Raw genomic sequence first — 20,410 nt, 5'->3', positions numbered from 1 at the left:
TACTGTGGCTCTTGATACATCACAAAGACTTGCTGTCTTGGTCACAGATGCGCCAGCGAGACGTGCACCAACAATTTGTCCTCTTTTGAACTCTGGTATGTCACCCATAATGTTGTGTGCATTTCAATATTTTGAGAAAAACTGTGCCCTTACCCTGATAATTGAGCCTTCACACTCTGCTCTTACTGGTGCAATGTGCAATTAATGAAGACTGGCTACCAGGCTGGTCCAATTTAGCCACAAAACCTCCACACTAAAATGACAGGTGTTTCAGTTTCATTGTCCAACCCCTCTATATAGATATATCTATATATACACCACCTTTTGCTTTGATTACTGCTACGCACACTCTTGCCATTCTGTTGATGAGCCTCAAGAGGTAGTCACCTGAAATGGTTTTCACTTCACAGGTGTGCCTTGTCAAGTTTAATAAGTGGGATTTCAAGCCTTTTAAATGGGGTTGCGACCATCAGTTGTGTTGTGCAGGAGGTGGATACAGTACACAGCTGATAGTCCTACTGAATAGACTGTTAGAAGTTGTATTATGGCAAGAAAAAAGCAGCTAAGTAAAGAAAAACCAGTGGCCATCATTACTTTAAGAAATGAAGGTCAGTCAGTCCGAACAATTGGGAAAACTTTGAATGTGTCCCCAAGTGCAGTCGCAAAAACCATCAAGGGCTACAAAGATACTGGCTCACACAAGGACCGCCCCAGGAAAGGAAGACCAAGAGTCACCTCTGCTGCGGACGATAAGTTAATCCTAGTCACCAGCCTCAGAACTCGCAGGTTAACAGCATTTCAGATTAGAGAACGGGTCAATGTCACACAGAGTTCTAGCAGCAGACACAGCTCTAGAACAACTGTTAAGAGGAGACTGTGTGAATCAGGCCTTCATGGTAAAATAGCTGCTAGGAAACCACTGCTGAGGACAGGCAACAAGCAGAAGAGACTTGTTTGGGCTAAAGAACACAAGGAATGGATATTAGACCAGTGGAAATCTGTGCTTTGGTCTGATGAGTCCAAGTTTGAGATCTTTGGTTCCAACCACCGTGTCTTTGTGCAGCGCAGAAGAGGTGAACAGATGGACTCTACATGCCTGGTTCCCACCATGAAGCATGGAGGAGGAGGTGTGATGGTGTGGGGGTGTTTTGCTGGTGACACTGTTGGGAATTTACTCAAAATTGAAGGCATACTGAATCAGCATGGCTACCACAGCATCTTGCAGTGGCATGCTATTCCATCATTTATTTTTCAACAGGACAATGACCCCAAACACACCTCCAGGCTATGTAAGGACTATTTGACCAAGAAGGAGAGTGATGGGGTGCTGCGCCAGATGACCTGGCCTCCACAGTCACCGGACCTGAAACCAATCGAGATGGTTTGGGGTGAGCTGGACCGCAGAGTGAAGGCAAAAGGGCCAACAAGTGCTAAGCATCTCTGGGAACTCCTTCAAGACTGTTGGAAAACCATTTCAGGTGACTACCTCTTGAAGCTCATCAACAGAATGCCAAGAGTGTGCGTAGCAGTAATCAAAGCAAAAGGTGACGACTTTGAAGAACCTAGAATATAAGACATATTTTCAGTTGTTTCACACTTTTTTGTTCAGTATATAATTCCACATGTGTTAATTCATAGTTTTGATGCCTTCAGTGTGAAGTTACAATATTCATAGTCATGAAAATAAGGACAACTCTTTGAATGAGAAGGTGTGTCCAAACCTTTGGTCTGTACTGTACACTGCTCATAAAAATAAAAAGAACACTCAAATAACACATCCTAGATCTGAATGAATGAAATATTCTCATTGAATACAAAAATCATCAATGGAAATCAAATGTATTAACCAATGGAGGCATTAGGAGGAACCCATACCCAACCGCACCAGCATATGGTCTCACAAAGGGTCTGAGGATCTCATCTCGGTACCTAATGGCAGTCAGGCTACCTCTGGCGAGCACATGGAGGGATGTACGGCCATCCAAAGAAATGCCACCCCACACCATTACTGAACCACTGCCATACCAGTCATGCTGAAGGATGTTGCAGGCAGCAGATCGCTCTCCACGGTGTCACCAGACGTCACGTCTGTCACATGTGCTCAGTGTGAACTGGCTTTCATCTGTGAAGAGCACAGGGCACCAGTGGCGAATTTGCCAATCCTGGAGTTCTCTGGCAAATGCCAAGCGTACTGCACGGTGTTGGGCTGTGAGCACAACCCCCATTTGTGGACGTCGGGCCCTCATACCATCCTCATGGAGTCGGTTTCTAACCGTTTGTACAGACACATGCACATTTGTGGCCTGCTGGAGGTCATTTTGCAGGGCTCTGGCAGTGCTCCTCCTGTTCCTCCTTGCACAAAGGCGGAGGTAGCGGTCCTCCTGCTGGGTTGTTGCCCTCCTACGGTCTCCTCCACATCTCCTGGTGTACTGGTCTGTCTCCTGGTAGCGCCTCCAGGCTCTGGACACTACGCTTACAGACACTACGCTGACAGACACAGCAAACCTACTTGCCACAGCTCGCATTGATGTGCCATCCTGGATGAGCTGCACTACCTGAGCCACTTGTGTGGGTTGTAGAGTCCGTCTCATGCTACCACGAGTGTGAAAGCACCACCAACATTCAAAAGTTACCAAAACATCAGCCAGAAAGCATAGGTACTGAGAAGTGGTCTGTGGTCCCCACCTGCAGAACCACTCCTTTATTGAGTGTGTCTTGCTAATTGCCAAAGATTTCCCCCTGTTGTCTAATTCATTTGCACAACATCATGTGAAATTGATTGTCAATCAGTGTTGCTTCCTAAGTGGTCAGTTTGATTTCACAGACGTTTGATTTACTGGGAGTTATATTGTGTTGTTTAAGTGTTCCATTTATTTTTTTGAGTAAAAACGTAAAATAAGTTAAACATTGTTGAAATAGCACCATGTAATGTAAATCTGCTGGAAATAAAAAGTAACACTGTATCTTATAAATTAGTCCTTCTCCTCAAGCAAATCTCCATTTAAACGTGATCTAGGGTGTTTATATTGTAAAACTGTAAAACCAAAAGTACTTTTGAAGACTTCATTTGGTGAATTGCATTTGGTGAATTGTTTTAGTAAACATTAAAGCCTCCTCTTGTGAGGAAATTAGGAGGAAAAAAGTCTGTCTCTGACATGATTTTAGAGGCTGAGACAAAACAAATCAGCTGAACCCACCGGTGGGTTCGTCGGACCTAACACAGGACATCCTCTAAGACTCGTGATAGATGATAATGGATCATGCATGTCTACTAAATCATGGCTGCAAAAAAAATCGGAATCACCAGTTTGAAATACTATTTTTCTGAGTGGCAGACATATTTTCAATTTTCTTGAAGGTACAAAAAGAAATAATAGAAAGCTGAGATATCTTGAGCTAATATTGTCTGCACTGGAACAAAAGTCAACATATAGTAATTTAAGAATCCTTTAGGTTGTAGTGATGGTATGTGGACATTAGGTTTGAGTTTAAGAAAAGCTTGAGTAAATGGGTCAAAATTTGAGATCTTTTGCACACAAAACCATTCCTCCTACTCCTCATGTGTCAGTCTGTGTGTTCCAAAATAACAGCTCTGACTGATGTCTGCGCCTGCTGTCCTGCACAGCTGGAACAGTGATCCGCCTACGACAATCTCCGCAACACACACACCACGTCCCTTCTCTCCTTTCCTGCACAGGAAGCTACATTTTACCACTCTCTGACTAGAATTAAAGGTTGTGTGTGTGTGTGTGTGTGTGTGTGTGTGTGTGTGTGTGTGTGTGTGTGTGTCCTCACACATGCTAACACGTCTGTTTTCGTCTGCTCTGCGTGCACGCAGTCAAATGCGCTTTTACTGTCTGGGAGAAGAGTGGGGGAGATGGAGGAGGCTTTTGAGTGGAAACAGAGCGTCCACTGTTTCATATTTCACTTCCTAGCTGGGGGAAAAAAGAGAAAACGAAGAAGAGGAGGAGGAGGAGGAAACCTGGGACAATTTTCTTGAGACACATTTAGCTTGGAGTTTATAGAGGCTGCAGCTGTGGAAAATGAAGATCTTCTCTCTGGTCTTTGCTCTGCTAACCCATGCATTGTTTGGAGGTAGGAATGTTTTTTTTTTCTGTTTTACTGAAGTTAATATGGTGAAGGATCAAGTTTTTACAGATTTTCTTTTTAGAGTAACATCGGAGAATCAGATGATGTAGAAGTGATGGGGGAAGGAAAGAACAAAATATTTATGACAAATAATAAGGGTATGACACTGGACCTGATCAAGAAAAAGAATCTTAAGTTTTTCAAAACAGTACAAATAAGGGATTCCAAGGTAAAGATTGATGTTGTTGTGTGATTGTTTAAAAGTAAAAATAAAAGCTGTTTCTATTCATTCATTTAAGACAACTTCAGTGTTCCTTTGCAACAGGAAGGACATTTTTCTGCAGTTGCATCTCTTTATACTGAGAGGCACTGATAATTAGCTGATTTGTGTTGCAATGAAATGCGTGCGTGTCATGGAGAGTGTGAATTGTGGAACTGCCTACATTTGGACAAGCATGCATGTTATAAATATTTCCATCCAAGGTTTGTTCTCATTGTTTTAAACCATGTTTGTTTTCATAAGAACCAAAAATAACACAGAGTGAAAAAGGAAGTCCACTGGTGAGTAATGACAAACTCACCTTTTAGTTTTGAACCAGTTTCAGTGAAAACAATATGGATGTTTTTTTTTTTCTTTTTTGCACAGAAACCTCTATTTGAAATCAGGATGTGAGGGGGGATGTGAAGAAATTCCAGAATACCAAGGCCATATTTTTTTGACCAGTGCCCTGCAAAAATATTTACACCCCTTAAGCTTTATCATATTTGGTCACTGCGATCAAAACTTTCAATGACTTTTATATTTATGCATTTTATTTTATCTTTTAGACCAACACAAAGTAGTGCATAATCGTGAAGTAGAAAGAAAATGATTCATGTGTTGATGGCATAACCATTCTATGAGGAGCTTTATTTCAGCAGGGGTAAAAAAACTGGTCAGATATCATGGAAAGATATATGGAGTTAAAAACAAGGAAATCCTGGAAGAAAACAACTTAGAGGCTGAAAAAGACTTGAAACCAGAGGTTCCCCATTCAGTGAGATGACACTCAACATATAATTAGAGCTAATATGGGATGGTTTAGATCGAAGCATATTTAATAAAGTCTAAAAAAGAGAAGGTTCAGAATTAACAAATTATATGATTAGTAAGAATGAGATGAACTGCACCAACTAAGAAATTCCAAAGAATAATTTATCACTCTATCCTGCATCCTCAGATTTTTGCCTGGCCATCAACGCCACCATCACTCCCTCACCCTTCACGGTTGCCCAGGAGGGTCAGAACATTACTCTCACCTGTGTCATATCTCAGAGACGGCGCAACACTGCCTTACCCGTCCTTAAATGGATGTTTCTACCAGCAGGCACAGATCGGCCCAAGGACGAACTCCTAATCGCCCGGATCAACATGCAAAAAGCTCGCTTCTACGGAAACTACACAAAGAGTTTCCCCTTGCCAAAGTTTAAGCTAACAGTGGTGAAGCAGGGGAAGATTTTTGAGCTGCTCATCCAGAATGTGTCTGAGGGGGACCGAGGACTCTACATGTGTCGAGTGCAGGAGTTCAAGAAGCACCAGGACCGCTGGAAGGCCTCAACCAATTACACCGCTGCTACTGAGCTCAGAGGTAAGGGCTTGATGTTCCACAGTGTTGCTTCTGTATCCTGTCTTGATCTCTCTTTTACTTTACAGAAAATTGAATAGACAGCTTTTCCTGCCACTATACTTGCATTTATAGTTGTCATTTGTCATCGTACTGGGAATTAAGGTAAACCACATCGTCCTGTATTAAATGTCTTACAGTCTTAAAGAAGGGTATAAGAAAACTCAAACTTTTATAACTATTACAAAACCAATTTTTGTGTCTTCAGAAGCAGCAGTTTCTGACCACAAGTACGTGATGTAATTTATGTGGCTGGAAATGCAGCTGAGTGATTTCAGTGTGCAAAAGCGCAGTTCTGCATTTCATTTAGGAGGGGAAATGTCATTGGTCAAGGGCAGGACTGGAGATAAAAGGATCCTGCATCTCAGTTACTTGTGGCTCTGAGTGAATAAACGATCCTGGAAAATTAGCAAAGTGTCTGAGGCTGGCAGAAGAGACTTTAATACGGTTGGCTGGATGACATGTTCCCTGGCCCAAGATAATACAGAAAAATCACAAAATTTGAAGTTTTTTTTAAGTTTTTAGCTTAGCTGTATATACAAACGTTTATATACATCTAACAAAGGCATGAATGTCATATTCAATTTTACGTTGTTAATGATGCATTTGAATCATTCTTTTTCCATGGTGGGAAGGTCATACAACAAACAGCTTCAATGAATTTCAAAAGCAAGAATCACTACTTTCAATTTATTGTGGGTCTCTAATTCAGCCAGGGTCAAAATTAGACATGCAGGTTTAAATATAAACATAAACTCTGGCAAGTCGCACCTCAACTTTATGCATATTGTTTCCATCATAAAACCTCTGGCTCTGTGCTATGTGACCACACAGACACTTTATCAAGTGTCACTTGTGCAGTTTACTTTGACTTTTTCTAACCCCTATCAATGCAAACTCTAAATGAAGTAATTAACAAAATCTGGAATTGTTTGTGTTTTGGATATTTTCCCCGCAAGGATTTTAAAAGATGGTTTAGATCTGTCAGTTTGCACATGTCCAGCTGTAATTAGTTCTTCATTTTGACTGGTTCTGTCCCAGGTTATTCTTTTTAAATCAGCATTCACACAGCTGCTCTCAAAAAACCTCTCTGGATCCCCACATCCTCGTATAGCTTCAGACCTATTTCCAAACGTCCTTCTCTTTGTAAGGTTTAAGAAGGGATTGTTGGTGAGCAACAAGTGTCAGATTCCAGCTGGGTTTTAGAGCAAACAACAGCACAGTGACAGCATTGCTGAAAGTAACAAATCATTTGCTGCTTCCTGTTTTTAAATTCTCTCGTTTAGTTTTACTAAATCTAAGCTATGCATCTAAAACCTTAAATTACAGTTTTTTATTAAATCATCTTCAACAGAGGGATGGCATTTCTGGTATGAGTTTAAGGTTTTACTTCCAATACCCTGAAGTACTTCAGGGGTTTGTTTTTGGACCTCTTCTGTTTTGTTTTGTACATGTTTACCCTTGGGAGATGTCATCCATATAGTGACACTTTTAAACTGAACACTTCCTAAAGACGGTATCCAAAATATCACATGCTGGATGGCACACAACTTCCTGCAGCTAAATATGGATTAAACTGAGGTAATCTTTGCTCTTATTCATCTGACTCAGTAACAAGGTCACACCCAACTTCCATGCCTGTAAAGCTGGGCCACACTGTAAAAATCTTTGAATCGATTTTGACAATCACCTCACGTTACATGTACATCTCAAAATATTAATATTGTGTCACATACAAATCACAACACAATAGCTTTTGTGACTGTGGGGCCTTAAGTCACAAAAACAGATCTCTGATTTGACTAAAGGTGACTTCACACCAGCCCTGTCAAATCATATTCTATAAGATATTCCAGTTCGGCTATCGTTCAGACTCCCACAGTCACTTCTGGTATCCCTCAGGGGTCAGTCCTTGGGCCAACTCTGTTTACCCTATACATACTTCCCCTCGATCATATCATCACTCACCACGGGATTTCGTTTCATTCTCATGCAGACAACATGCAGTTCTATATCAGAAGCTATTCTGGTTTGCACCCCATATCAGATTAACTCTTCAAACGTTTCCACCATAATCTTCTCTGGCCACAACATGCGCCTTTCCTCTATAGTGACTAATCTTGTCAGGCACCTCTGCAAGACCTCCAAAACTCTGTCCATTACTCTCCATTTCTGAAAAAGTGCTGAAAGTACGAGAATATTTATGGCTTCAAACCATTGAAGTAGAAGATGGAAGCTGTAGGATTCACTTGTACAGTAGAGCCGCACAAGGGAAAAACTCATCTAGCAGTATATATTAATCCATAAAATTTATGTCTAGGACAAAAGGTGGTCTGAAACAAAAACGTTTGCAGTGGCTTAAAAATACACCTTAATGTCCAATTTAGGGCTCTTGCAGGCCATCATTTGAATATCTTTCTGCCTCGTGAAACAGCAGGGAAAAAAAATGTAATCAGATTGTTTATGCAGTTCTCTGAAAGCCGTGATAAACCTCAGCTAGACATTCAGCATGTCAAAAGCTCCCATGAGACATTTGCTCTTGGTCCCTGCTTTAGAAGAAACTAACAAGAATACTTGCGACCTGATATCCACACTCTTGTCTGTGACATCAAACTAATGAAATCATATGGTGGGAAAACACTGGGTGACGAGGTGTTTTCACAATCGGTCACATTCAGCAAACCACCAACTACATCTGTCACTAGAATAAACAATTCATCACAAGGTCAGGAGGTTTGCTGAGAAGCTCAAGCCGTTGAATAACAGCATGGAAACAGCATCTGACTGGCATAAGCAACTATAAAACTATAAAAACCAAATCAATCATATACTGTTGTGCAACAATAGTTTTGGTTTGTGGAAAAACCTAGGAATATTATGGACCATAAGGTAAGGTTCTGCTGTATTGGTGTCTTCTTGGAGTGTCGATAAGAACACTTCTGGAGTCAGGATGTAGTTTGCATATACTAAATGCCGATTTATTAGAGAACTGGGGCATACAGGTAGTGGATGTACAGTTTATAATTGTGGTCTAAAGGGAAACAGTAATACAATAATCACTACAAAATATCAGTAAACTGCATAAAACAATTTACCTGAACATGCTTACATGCATTAATTGAACCCAAATGACGAAAGCAGGCATTAAACTTATATTCAGCCTGAACAGGGGTAGATTTAGTACAAAATAGTACTCTGCTGCCGTCTATTGGCCAACATAAACCGGCCAAGTTAAACCTAAAAATAATAGTCAAACAGGATGAATACACTCCGTTCTACTGCACATAAAAAGTAATTACTGACATATGTGATGATAAAACATGATGATATAAACACTTAGCCATTCAGGATAATCCCATTAACAATAACTATTGACTATATACAGGCTTTAAGAGCCTACTAGAACTACAGCTGGATGCTAACCAAACAACACAGCTAACACAGAAAGTTATATGAGGAAATCTTCCTGTCCGTCAGGATAACACACTTACATGTCGTCAGTGACACACTTGTAACACCCACTAACATGCAAAGGTGATATTCTCTTCTCGAACTCTGTAACTTTAACGAGACTGCGTTGCTGAAGCTACTCATCAGCTCTCAGCTACTCCTGATCAGCTCGATCTTGCTCTCTCACTCCGTGCAGGCAACAGGAGCGGCTGTAGATTAATCCGCACAAGTAAATAGATCCACCTGTTTGGATTATCGGTCTTTCTAACAGTTTGGCTATTAGCAGCTCATCAATACTCTTAATTAAATTTGTTTAATTAAAAATCAACAATTATTAACAACATTATTACTAAAGTTAGAATATTACGTCTTTGGTCCTGTAAATACCAGCCCAATGTGACAATAAATATATTAACTATGGAAATCAGAAGGGTAAATAAAATATTATTTCAATAAAATAAAATTTTGCTAGTATTATTTGCCAAATTAGAAATCAATAACCATTTTGGACAATTGATTTTTAATACTGTTAACTAGCCTCCACTTTGGATGATCTTTAAATGGAGTGATGGGCTACTGAGATGGTGGCAATGAAGATGTCTAGCCTCTCACAAGATGACAAATGAAAGGACAGTAGTGATGAGGTCACACTCGGGTCAACTACACAAATGAAAAATAACAGTCTTTATTTAGCAACCCCTTTAAGTCCCACATGTACTTTTACATTCCATCAAAACCAATATTAATGCATGAGTGTGTGTCGCAGTGTGAATGGAAGAGCTGTGTCGCAAACCCTGCGGATCCGCAATTTCGGAGCTATTAGCTTTTAGCAACTGATAGACACACAGTTCAGCTCATTTTTAAAGAGCCATTCTGACATATTTTAGCAGGTTGCTTAAATGATATGGAGGGAAAACACATTAAAAAAGAGCAAACTCACATATCCAGACCATTAGTGTTTTAACCACTCTTTGAAATAAAGTTTGAATCAATTTTAGAACCCAACCCATAACAAATTGTTGGGAGTTATGATTTTTGATTGATTAATCTTGATCAATAATTATAATTAAAAATCATAATTTGACACAATCAATTTCTTAACCAAAATCCTCATTTATGAATCGAGACCAGAGATGTTTCTGGTGTTGTAATTGTGGCTCAACGCCTTTGACAATTACAACCGTTAAATACTCCGTAATAATTAATAACTATTGGCGGAGATGTCACTGTTTAATCGACCGTTTCTGCCGAAACGTGTGGAACTTTAACCTTATCTTGACTGACGAATCACTTTCGCACACAATGAACACAAAACGCTCTCTCTTTATCTAATCTTCACCTACTCAACATGCAAAATTCTACATAACAAGGGTAACACATCTAACTAAGCAAAAATAAAGAAAACAGCAGTGGGTGTGTATTGAATCAAACAGCAGTTATGGCAAAATTGAGAATATGACGAAGAGGTGTGGTGGTGAGTGGAGAGTGGGGGGGGGGGGGGGGGGGGGGGGGGGGCGCAACTCCAACTGTAACTCAGTTATTCTGACCATAAAACCTCCCCCAACTCCTGAGCAGACAAAGGGTTATAAAGCTTTTGGCGGCAAGCTAGCGAGCAGTGATATTGGAGACAAAGGAAAATGGAGAATTTTACCATGAGGTTATTTTAACAGTCCAGTCTTACAACGCACCTGCGTTGACTCTCAGGTGGTAAAACACACACAGAGCTAGGAACGCAGCGGCTCCAGATATCAAAATAACACATCAAAGTTTCAATAGCAGTTACATGCACATATCATTCAGAACACATGAGATTCTAACTAGCGATTATCATCGCACTACAACCTCTGACCCTGCCCAGGCTTTCTAATAAAGGAATAAAAATAAAGGATGGGTTTTACTTGGTGAAGTTTCCTTCTGGGGCAGCGAGTGAGAGGAAAAGGGGGGAGGGGGTTTGAAGCGTTGCTGCGCGTCCACAGTTAAACTCCAAGAAAGCGGTCAGTCCCCGTCCTTTGGCCTTCTTGACGAAAAGGAAAAATAGGATCTGACCATCAGCAGTCGACTAGGGATGAAACACGGTGGCGGTTCGTTTCCTCGAACTCCGTGTTTTTAGTTACGTGTTAAACTCACGTCTTCGATCGGCAAAGTGAAATTTCTGGCCTTCCTAGTCCAAAAACCTCAGTTATGAATTGTTCGTTGGCCAACGAGAGAGAATAAATGAAATCCACTCAGGACTCTTCTTCTCCAGGTGATGCTTCAGATGTTGATGATCGTGTCACAATCTCCAGCTGAAGGCGGGGTTTTCAAAACGGAGCCCTTCCTATATAGCGTCTTGTGACGTCAGACTTGGGACGCTCGTCATATCAGTCGCAGTGCTCGACGGGATATGTAGTAGCGGGCTGTCCTGGATACAAAATGGCCGATGCCATTGGAGAGGCACAGTGACGTCCAACACCGTGCAGATAGTCCAATACTCAGCAAACAAGTGGTCCAACACAACCCATGACAAATAAACTAGCCTCAAGGCTTAGAGGCCTGTTAGCACTTAGGCAGTTTAACACCACAAGGCAAACACAATGAAATTAACATTATTTAAATTGTTTTGTCCTAAAGTAATTGTCTGTGCCCAGACATAACCTCTTACATGAAGGGTTCTGGAGGACAGGAGATCCAAAGGGCGATGACTTGCGTGGCAAAGGCGGTTCTCGGTTCAGCCACCCGTGGGAAGCGTCTACTCCTCTGATTAGCAGCGTGTTGTACTGTTATGCGCAGTTGCTCAAACTGTACGCATCAGGTGTGCAGAGTTTGGGTTTCGATTCAGTTTTCTTCAGGCAGTGGGGAAAACCTCTTTGATTAGAGACACTGTCTCTTCTTTGGAAATCTCTTGCTCAGATTCCTTTTGCAGAAGCTCAGAAAGAAAGTTTAAGGCGACTTAAAAGATTAAGGCAAACAGGGCTGCAACCCAGAATTTTGTACTATGATGTCATGGGGATCCAGCTGTGACTCCTCCTTCCTAGGGCTTTACTGAAAGTAGGTAAATGCTGTGCATTCTAGGATTCTGAGTTTTTCCAGTCTCTTTGTTTGTGTAGTTCAGATGTTGTTCTCCATCCATGACTGGATCCAACAATACATTTATTTTCACTAATATTTTGGTCGGCTGATCTAAGCACCTGCGAAGGAAGATAAGGCTGGAGTAGATCCAAGAGGTAAAGAGGAGCAAGAACATTGTTGTGATTATTATGATTATATTATTTAATATTAATATTTTTATATTTTATTGAATAACAATTTGGTCTCTTAAGTGTTGTCCTGTGAATACCAGTCCAATAAGACAGTGGTATTAGGACAAGAGAGAAAAGAGCAAATCAAGCTCTTGCATTACTGAACAGTAAACTTCTGTACACACATGGAATAAATTCACAGTTTCTAAAAATACAAGTATTTATTGACAAAAACTCAACTCAAACTCAAACATATTTCAAACAACAAAATGAATCAGGAAGACCAAGGCCTATATTCAACATGAAAAGGGGAATCAAATTTGGTTAAAAACCATGACCAATAAAATGATGCAACATTACCATTCAATGTTTTTTTATGTTTGAGAACAAACGAATGATTTGCTGAATATACCTACCTTCTGGATGACTAATTCTCAGTGGTAATTAATTAGTGTTTTTTATTTAGTACAATAATATTATAAGGACATATTATTAAGTAAATATTAAAATAATATTTAAGGAAATATTACTTTGAATAAAACCAACAACCTTCCTGAATTAATGATTCTTAACTGGTATTTAATTAGCTATCATATTTAGCTAAATAATATTCAAGGAAATATTATTTTCCTAGATTGGAAACTAACAACCTTTCTGGATAAATTATCTTTTACTGGCCCTCACCTGGTGAGCCTATGGACACCTAAGATGGCGGCAAGTCATGTGTTATCCCTAACTTAACTGGCAGTAGCCATAAGCGGTTTTAGCTAATACAGGAAACCTATAGCTTGCTACCACTCCCTTAAAGTCACAAATGTACCTTTTAAAATGCATAAGCGTTGTTTAAAGACCACCCTTTAAATAAAGTTAGTCTTTACTTTAAAAACGGTGTGCTGCTGCTACCTGGACGTGCACGCAGAAAGGCGTCCAGTGCTGCGGTCCCGTTGTCCTCTGTCAGCCCATGAAAAACCACTTCACCTTGATGCGTCTCTTGGGAGTTTCTGTAGCCTCTGCAGGGCTCAAAGGAAAGTCAAGCCACGCTTGTCTTATAACTCCCTTTATGAATGATTGCTGATTATTTTAAACAGCAGGTCGTTACTTAACTTTGTTGCATACAATCGGCGTGATCGTAATCACTTTTGGATCCAAGCTGAAGAGATATGTCTGCTCATCGGCAAAGAGACATTCACGTCTTTTGACCCTCCACTAGCCACGGTACACAGCCGGAGAGAGCGAGCGGAAGGGGAAACATATTTTTGTTCAGCTCTGACCTCTTCTCTTCCTGGGCTGAGCTAGAATTAGGTTAATGTGATTTATTTTAAAATGTCCAGAAATGTCCATCCCAGTCTTTGTGTACAGTTCAGAGTCCATGTTCATCCATGTTGTAACCTTTGGCTGGGGTACCAACACCATTCAAGCATTTATAAGCTAACAATACATTTTGTAAATTAATTTTGTAATGCATAAGGAGCCAATAAAGAGAAGCCAGGACAGGTGAGATGTATTCGTATCTCTGCATGCCAGTAAGAAGACAGGCTGCAACATTTTGAACAAGGTGAAAACATGATAGAGATGCTTGCATAACAGCATACAAAGTGTATTACAGCAGTCGATATGAGTTGAGATAAATGCACGTATAATTTTCTCCAGGTCATGCTTTGACAAAACGTCTTGAGCTTTGCGACTTGCTTTAACTACAAAGAAAATTTGTGCAAAACAGATCTGTTTATCAAATTTAAAATCCATGTCCATAATTATTTCCAGATTTGTTACATTCTAGGTCAGGGATGTCAAAGTCAAATACACAGAGGGCCAAAAAACCAAATCTACTACAAGCCAAGGGCCAGACTGGTTTAATGTTTATTAAAACATATGGAAATGATTGCACATAGCCTATTGAACCAAGACCTAACACAGAGTATATTATTTAATACTTAAATGAATAAAGCAATATTTTGTTATGGCTCTGTCAGTAACCTCAAGGGAAAACATTTTCAACAGGCAAACAGCAAAAAATTTAATTGGTTTGAAAAACAAAGTATGTTTCTTAATATCAAGATGAATACAAAAATAAAAGTGCACGCATTATAAACTTTATATTGCATTATATTCTTTCATTACAGCCAAACTTTCTCCACACAGAAGACCCACAGGTTTGCCTTTTACCTCTGTGAACATGTACTCTGCCTCCCACCTGGCTTGAAACCCCCTGTTCTCAGCGTCCACCTTACGTTTAGCCATGTTTGAGGACGGGGGTACCTGAAAGCTGATCTCTGCTGTGATTGCTGGTGAACAATGAAGCCGCTTGTGCGTGCTACAGTGACTTTGCGGACTACCGTTGCATTGTGGGGAATGTAGTGTTGGTGCGTGCAAAACGCCAGCGGGCAGCTGTGGCCTGCGGGGCGGTTCTAATAGTAATTAAATATCATCCAGGGGTCCATAGACTTTGACATATGTGTTCTAGGTGAACAGGTGAGTGGCATGAACCTGATTGCGCTGCAGAGCAGCAGTGAACAGGTGGAGCAGATCGGTTTGATTGCTGACAGGAAGAGCAGAGGAGGAAAAAAGCAGGCAGACAGAGCAGAATCATAACAAAAAAGTGTTTGTTATATTTTGGTGGTCGGTATATTACTGCACACAATACATGCTGAGTCCGGCCCAGCTCAAATCTAAGTAGTTCAAAGCTGAAAGAGGGAACCCAGACCTGAAGTTTTTTGCAGAAAAAATTATTCTTAAAGACAGTTAATATTCCTGCATCTCAACCTGATGACCTTGGAGCATTGAGAAATGAGTAGTTGATAGGCAAGAGTTCAGGAAAGATGCCCTGGCATCTGAGACAGTGGGCATGGAAAAATGGAAGAGGCAGGCACGCAGGCTCCGGGGGGAGCCCAAGGCGTTCCCAGGCCAGCCGAGAGACATAGTACCTCTAGCGTGTCCTGGGCCGTCCCCTGGGCCTCCTCCCGGTGGGACGTGCCTGGAACACCTCCCGAGGAAGGCGTCCAGGAGGCATCCGATATAGAAACCCGAGCCACCTCAACTGGCTCCTCTCTATGTGGAAGACCTGTGGTTCTACTCCTAGCCCCTCCCGGATGGCCGAGCTCCTCACCCTATCTCTAAGGGAGTGCCCAGCCACCCTATGGAGGAAGCTCATTTCAGCCGCTTGTATCCAGGATCTCATTCTTTCGGTCATGACCCAAAGTTCATGGCCATAGGTGAGGGTAGGAAGGTAGACCGACCGGCTCAACTCTCTCTTCACCACCACGGACCGGCACAGTGCCCCCATTACTGCGGCAGCCGCACCGATCCGTCTGTTAATTTCCCGCTCCATTCTTCCCTCACTCGTGAACAAGACCCCGAGATACTTGAACTCCTCCACTTGAGGCAGGAACTCCCCTCCAACCTGAAGAGGACAAGCCACCCTTTTCGAGAACCATGGCCTCGGAGTTGGAGGAGCTGATCTTCATCCCAGCCGCTTCACACTCGGCTGCGAACCGCCCCAGTGCATGCTGTAGGTCTTGGCTACAGGGTCCAGCAGGACCATGTCATCTGCAAAAAGAAGAGACGAAATCCACGGGTCCCCAAACCAGACCCCCTCCGGCCCTTGGCTGCGCCTAGAAATCCTGTCCATAAAAGTTATGAACAAGACAAAGGGCAAAGGGTGACAAAGGGTAGCCCTGCCGGAGTCCAACGTGCACTGGGAACAGGTCCGACTTAGTGCCAGCAATGCGGACCAAATTCCTGCTCCGCTTGTACAGAGACCGGATGGCCCCTAATAAAGGGCCCCCGACTGGTAGTCCTTCTCCATGGCCTCACCGAACTCCTCCCAGGCCCAGGTTTTTACCTCTGCCACAGCCCAGGCCGCGGCATGCTTGGCCTCACGGTACCGCCTCAGGAGTCCCACAAGCCAACCACAGCCAATAGGACTCCTTCTTTAGCTTGACCCTTACTGCCGGTGTCCACCACCAGGTTCGGGGATTGCCGCCGTGACTGCAGACCTTGCGGCTGCAGCTACGGGCAGCAGCATCATCAATAGATGCGGAGAACATGGTCCACTTGGACTCTATGTCTCCAACATCCCCCGGCATCTGGTCAAAGCTCTCCCGGAGGTGAGAGTTGAATACGTCCCTGGCCGAGGCCTCAGCCAGACGTTCCCAGCAGACCCTCACTATGAGTTTGGGCCTGCCAAGTCTGTCCGGTTTTCTCCTCTTCCAGCGGATCCAACTCACCACCAGGTGGTGATCAGTGGACAGCTCAGCCCCTCTCTAGATCCGAGTGTCCAAAACATGCGGCCGAAGCTCTGATGATACGACAGCAAAGTCGATCATCGACTTCCTGCCTAGGGTGTCCTGGTGCCAAGTGCATTGATGGACACGCTTATGCTTGAACATGGTGTTCATTATGGACAATTCGTGACTAGCACAGAAGTCCAATAACGTTATGTTGCATATTGATATGTTTTAAATATGTCTATTTCTGTAGGGAGTAAAACCACAATAAAGCAAAAATAGGAAATAAGTCCAAACGCCAACAGTTTTTGCAGCAAGAAGAACACCAAACAGAAATTAAACTGTCTTGAAATGTTATAAGGCCCATGAAAAGGTTTTAGTGGTATGGAAAAATCTTATGTCTTGAAATGCAAAATGAAAGTTAAAACAGTAAACCAGTGTGCAAAACTTAGAAAAGTACATTAGTAACGGTTTTGTTAATAGGTTGTGTGCTCACATTCATTTACAGTCACAATGCAATAGATTAGAGCAGCGTTGATTTCATCAGAGAGGTTCATTGTGTGGTCCTGTTCATGTCTGTGTGCTGATGTTGACCGGCTTTGTTGGGGCACAAGTCTAATATACAGTGTGCAGCTGAATACAACTCTGCCTTTTGTAGACAAAAAGAACTTTAAAGAATCATTTCACTGTAATCTTTTTGGGTTTTTTTTGTTGAAAATGAGACATTTTTTAACGAGTAGAAAATGGGCACTTTTATGTCACACACCACTGCAGATTTAACAAATCTACTGTAATTCTAACATGTCCAGCTGCTGCATTGAGTGAGCTGCTGAGAACCTTTGGCAAAAACTTAAACACGAGATTTAGGTTGTAAATTACTTACTGTGAAGGAAGTGTGGGGGTTTATAACAATGTAGTTGCTGTTTGAATCAACAGAAAAGCATTTATAAGAGAATCCTATTAGTTATTATGCTTACTACTAGGTGTGTAATGGTACATAAATACTTAAAGAGATTTATGGTACAGCCTGTCCAGAATGCATGTTTACCAAAAGAATGCAAAAGTGTATTAAAGCTGGCACAGGCAGAAGGTTAATGAGTAGAACTAAGCGCTATGGTTTGTTGTACAAATTTTAATAGCGACACCAAAACAAACTGTGTGGACTCTGAAAACACCACTGGTACAAGAGAAAAATTAACTACGGTATCTAACCTTTTCCAAAAGGTTCAACTCAGCTGTACTCGATTATTAGAATTTTTCATTAGTAATGGTTACTTGGTCCCAGCCTCTTTTTAGTGCCTACTGGCTGGGGTTCCAAGTGACCCAAGTGGGGTTGAAAACACAACATCAGAAGACTGTCTGTCAGTGATTGGGTAGGGGATGGTGTCCCTGGTTGTATCACTCGATCTACTCCGTTCAAAGAGTCAGATCCACCATTTGTAAAATCTCACCTCCTGAGTGTGTTGCAAGCTTTGAAGAAAATGGAAGCACTTAAATCGACTCAGTGGTCCAACAACGAGGGGCAGATAATTTTGTGGTTGGTGACTTTGGAGAATATATAGAGGGAACTAGATGGAGAAACCCGAAATGAGAAAGTATTCACTAGCGAACATTAAAGCAATACTTGGAGAAGCCTAAAATGTTGAGAAACGATTATCAAAATAGAAGGATCACAACAGCCACGTTTTTATTTTTTGTTTTTTTTTTTATATATATGGGACATGCATATTCATTTTTATGTTGTCTATACAAAAATGTAGATACATTGAGTCATTTGATCTCCATTGTAGGAGAGGCTGTCCTATATTACTTATTGTAAATTGCTTATATTTTGCAGGTGTCAGTACCTATGTGGTTGCGCATACATGGGTGGTGGAGTCAATAATACTACCCAAGCATTTATCAATGACATTTATGTGCATTGATTTAATAAATGGGTAACCTAAATAAGTTAATTAATAAAACCAAAAGTTATTTATCCAACTAATTGACTCTTCTTAGCTTTTTTCCTTTTAGCATTCCATTTCTCATAAAGTGTTTATAATATATACAAAAGAAAAGTAGAGACCCTTTTGAAAAACACAAAACTTTATTGTCAAAATTTATAATAAAATATAAAGATGATATTTGGGCTCAGGGCTACAAAGGCAACAAGAATACTTGTATATCTGTAGCAGCACAAAACACCTGCACACTGTTGTGATGCTGACTCCAAAAAGATGCCTAATACTCCTGTGCTGTGAGCCAGTAGATAGCTTCCATAGTGCAATGGCCCCACTCTTCCTGCAGGTACACATTAACTGAAAGTCGTATCTTGTCACTCCAGAGCTGGATGCAGTTTTTTGCACAGGACGCTAAACAGTTGTTCGGACATCCTGAAATTCTGCAACCGCTGTGCATTCGTGAAGCTGGGAACAATAACATCCCACCACTGGCAGACTCGGCTGAACACCCATACTGACAGTTTGCAGCAATAAACTTGCAACAGGACAGACATCTGAAACACAAACAGCATACATATTACAGTAACAAATATCTTCAGCCAAATAGTTGTACGCTGGACTTATTGTGTATAGGACCAATAGTAAACTAGCTTTAGTTAACATTAGTTTACCCTCACACGTTGTCTATCTTGTACCCTTCGGTTTGATACCCCTCTTTGGCTTTCCATACTCTGCTGTACTTGTCCAGAGTGCTTCGTCTTGCCACTGACAGCCTTTCCTGGCTTTGTTCTTTTACATTGAGTCTGACAAAAACCCATAAACTGAGCAGCAGGTTTAGCATTGCTTCATTGTCCTCCAATGTTGTGTTTTGTGTTGCATACAAATTACATCATATTACTTTTCGGACTTTGGCGCTGCCTTGCTATGACGACCCTACCACATTGGTTGTAATCAATTGCATGAGCAACTGAACGCACGTTAAAAGTGATATGAACACATTTTATTCATAAGTATTGTATGTATTATTCTCAAATTCGCCATGCCTGGTTATCCTTGATGAACTGAAAATAATCAAGCCAAATCTCCAGTCAGTTTAGTAGCCACTCTTTGAAGTTCTAAAACATAGTATCTTCAAACTATCATCAAAAGTTTCAGAAATTCTTTGTTCACTAGTGAATAAAGTGAAAAAAACTGAAACGTACAGAAAACTTACCTAGCCATAACTTTAGAACTGAGGATTTTAGTGATGAGTTATTTCTGAGTGTAAAAATCCTATTGAACCAGGATTTTGGCATACCTTTACACCCCTGCTCACTACCATATTTCTTGAAGGCTACTTTTACTGTTTATTTTACAAACCCAACATTGGGGGGTGGAGGGGTGTCTATTATTCTTCTGACCAGCGGTGACAGAAAGGACGTGAAAGAAACAACTGCTATCAGCTGGAATATTATTGTTTCCCTTAAGGGATAGTTCAGATCATCTGAAAAGAGGTTCTGTAAAGTTATCATAGTAATAGTAGTTCCCTTCCCTGTTGCAGAAACACAAGCTTTTCCTTTATATGTCTACATTCAAATACTGTGCTGTCTCGATAAGTGTAGGCCATACTGGTTTGTCAGCAAGCCAGCTGGCCTGTGGGAAAGTCTCCAGAAGGCGAGATGCCGAGCCAGCCCGTCGTCAGCTGCTGGTGGTTGTGGGTATTTCAAGATGTGCTAGTGGGTGTCACTTCACAAGCTTCCTGCCACTAGCTCGACAAGACAACCGCAATCTTCAGACTCCTGTGGTCGGATTGGGTGGAGAAATGAGTGAGTGTGTGGGGT

General features: G+C 41.4%; 1 protein-coding gene across 5 annotated transcripts in view; it reads left to right on the top strand.

Moving 5' to 3' along the window:
* Window positions 1–20,410, top strand: part of vstm4b (V-set and transmembrane domain containing 4b) — a 34,715-nt gene that overhangs the window by 1,476 nt on the left and 12,829 nt on the right. The window contains exons 1-3 of one of the 5 annotated variants that reach the window (XM_047378088.1): window positions 3,787–4,095; window positions 5,310–5,369; window positions 5,457–5,717. In XM_047378088.1, the coding sequence (XP_047234044.1) occupies window positions 4,044–4,095; window positions 5,310–5,369; window positions 5,457–5,717 (373 nt within the window). In that variant the 5' untranslated portion in view covers window positions 3,787–4,043. Of the gene's footprint in view, window positions 1–3,786; window positions 4,096–4,123; window positions 4,573–4,627; window positions 5,127–5,309; window positions 5,718–20,410 lie in introns of those variants that run through there. The other 4 variants (XM_047378087.1, XM_047378084.1, XM_047378089.1 and 1 more) reach the window with 4 other exon arrangements.

This window comes from Girardinichthys multiradiatus, chromosome 10, assembly GCF_021462225.1.
Source record: "Girardinichthys multiradiatus isolate DD_20200921_A chromosome 10, DD_fGirMul_XY1, whole genome shotgun sequence".
Lineage (NCBI taxonomy): Eukaryota > Metazoa > Chordata > Actinopteri > Cyprinodontiformes > Goodeidae > Girardinichthys > Girardinichthys multiradiatus.
The sequence above is the reverse complement of the archived record's forward strand: the minus strand, read 5'-3'. Positions and strand labels throughout refer to the sequence as shown.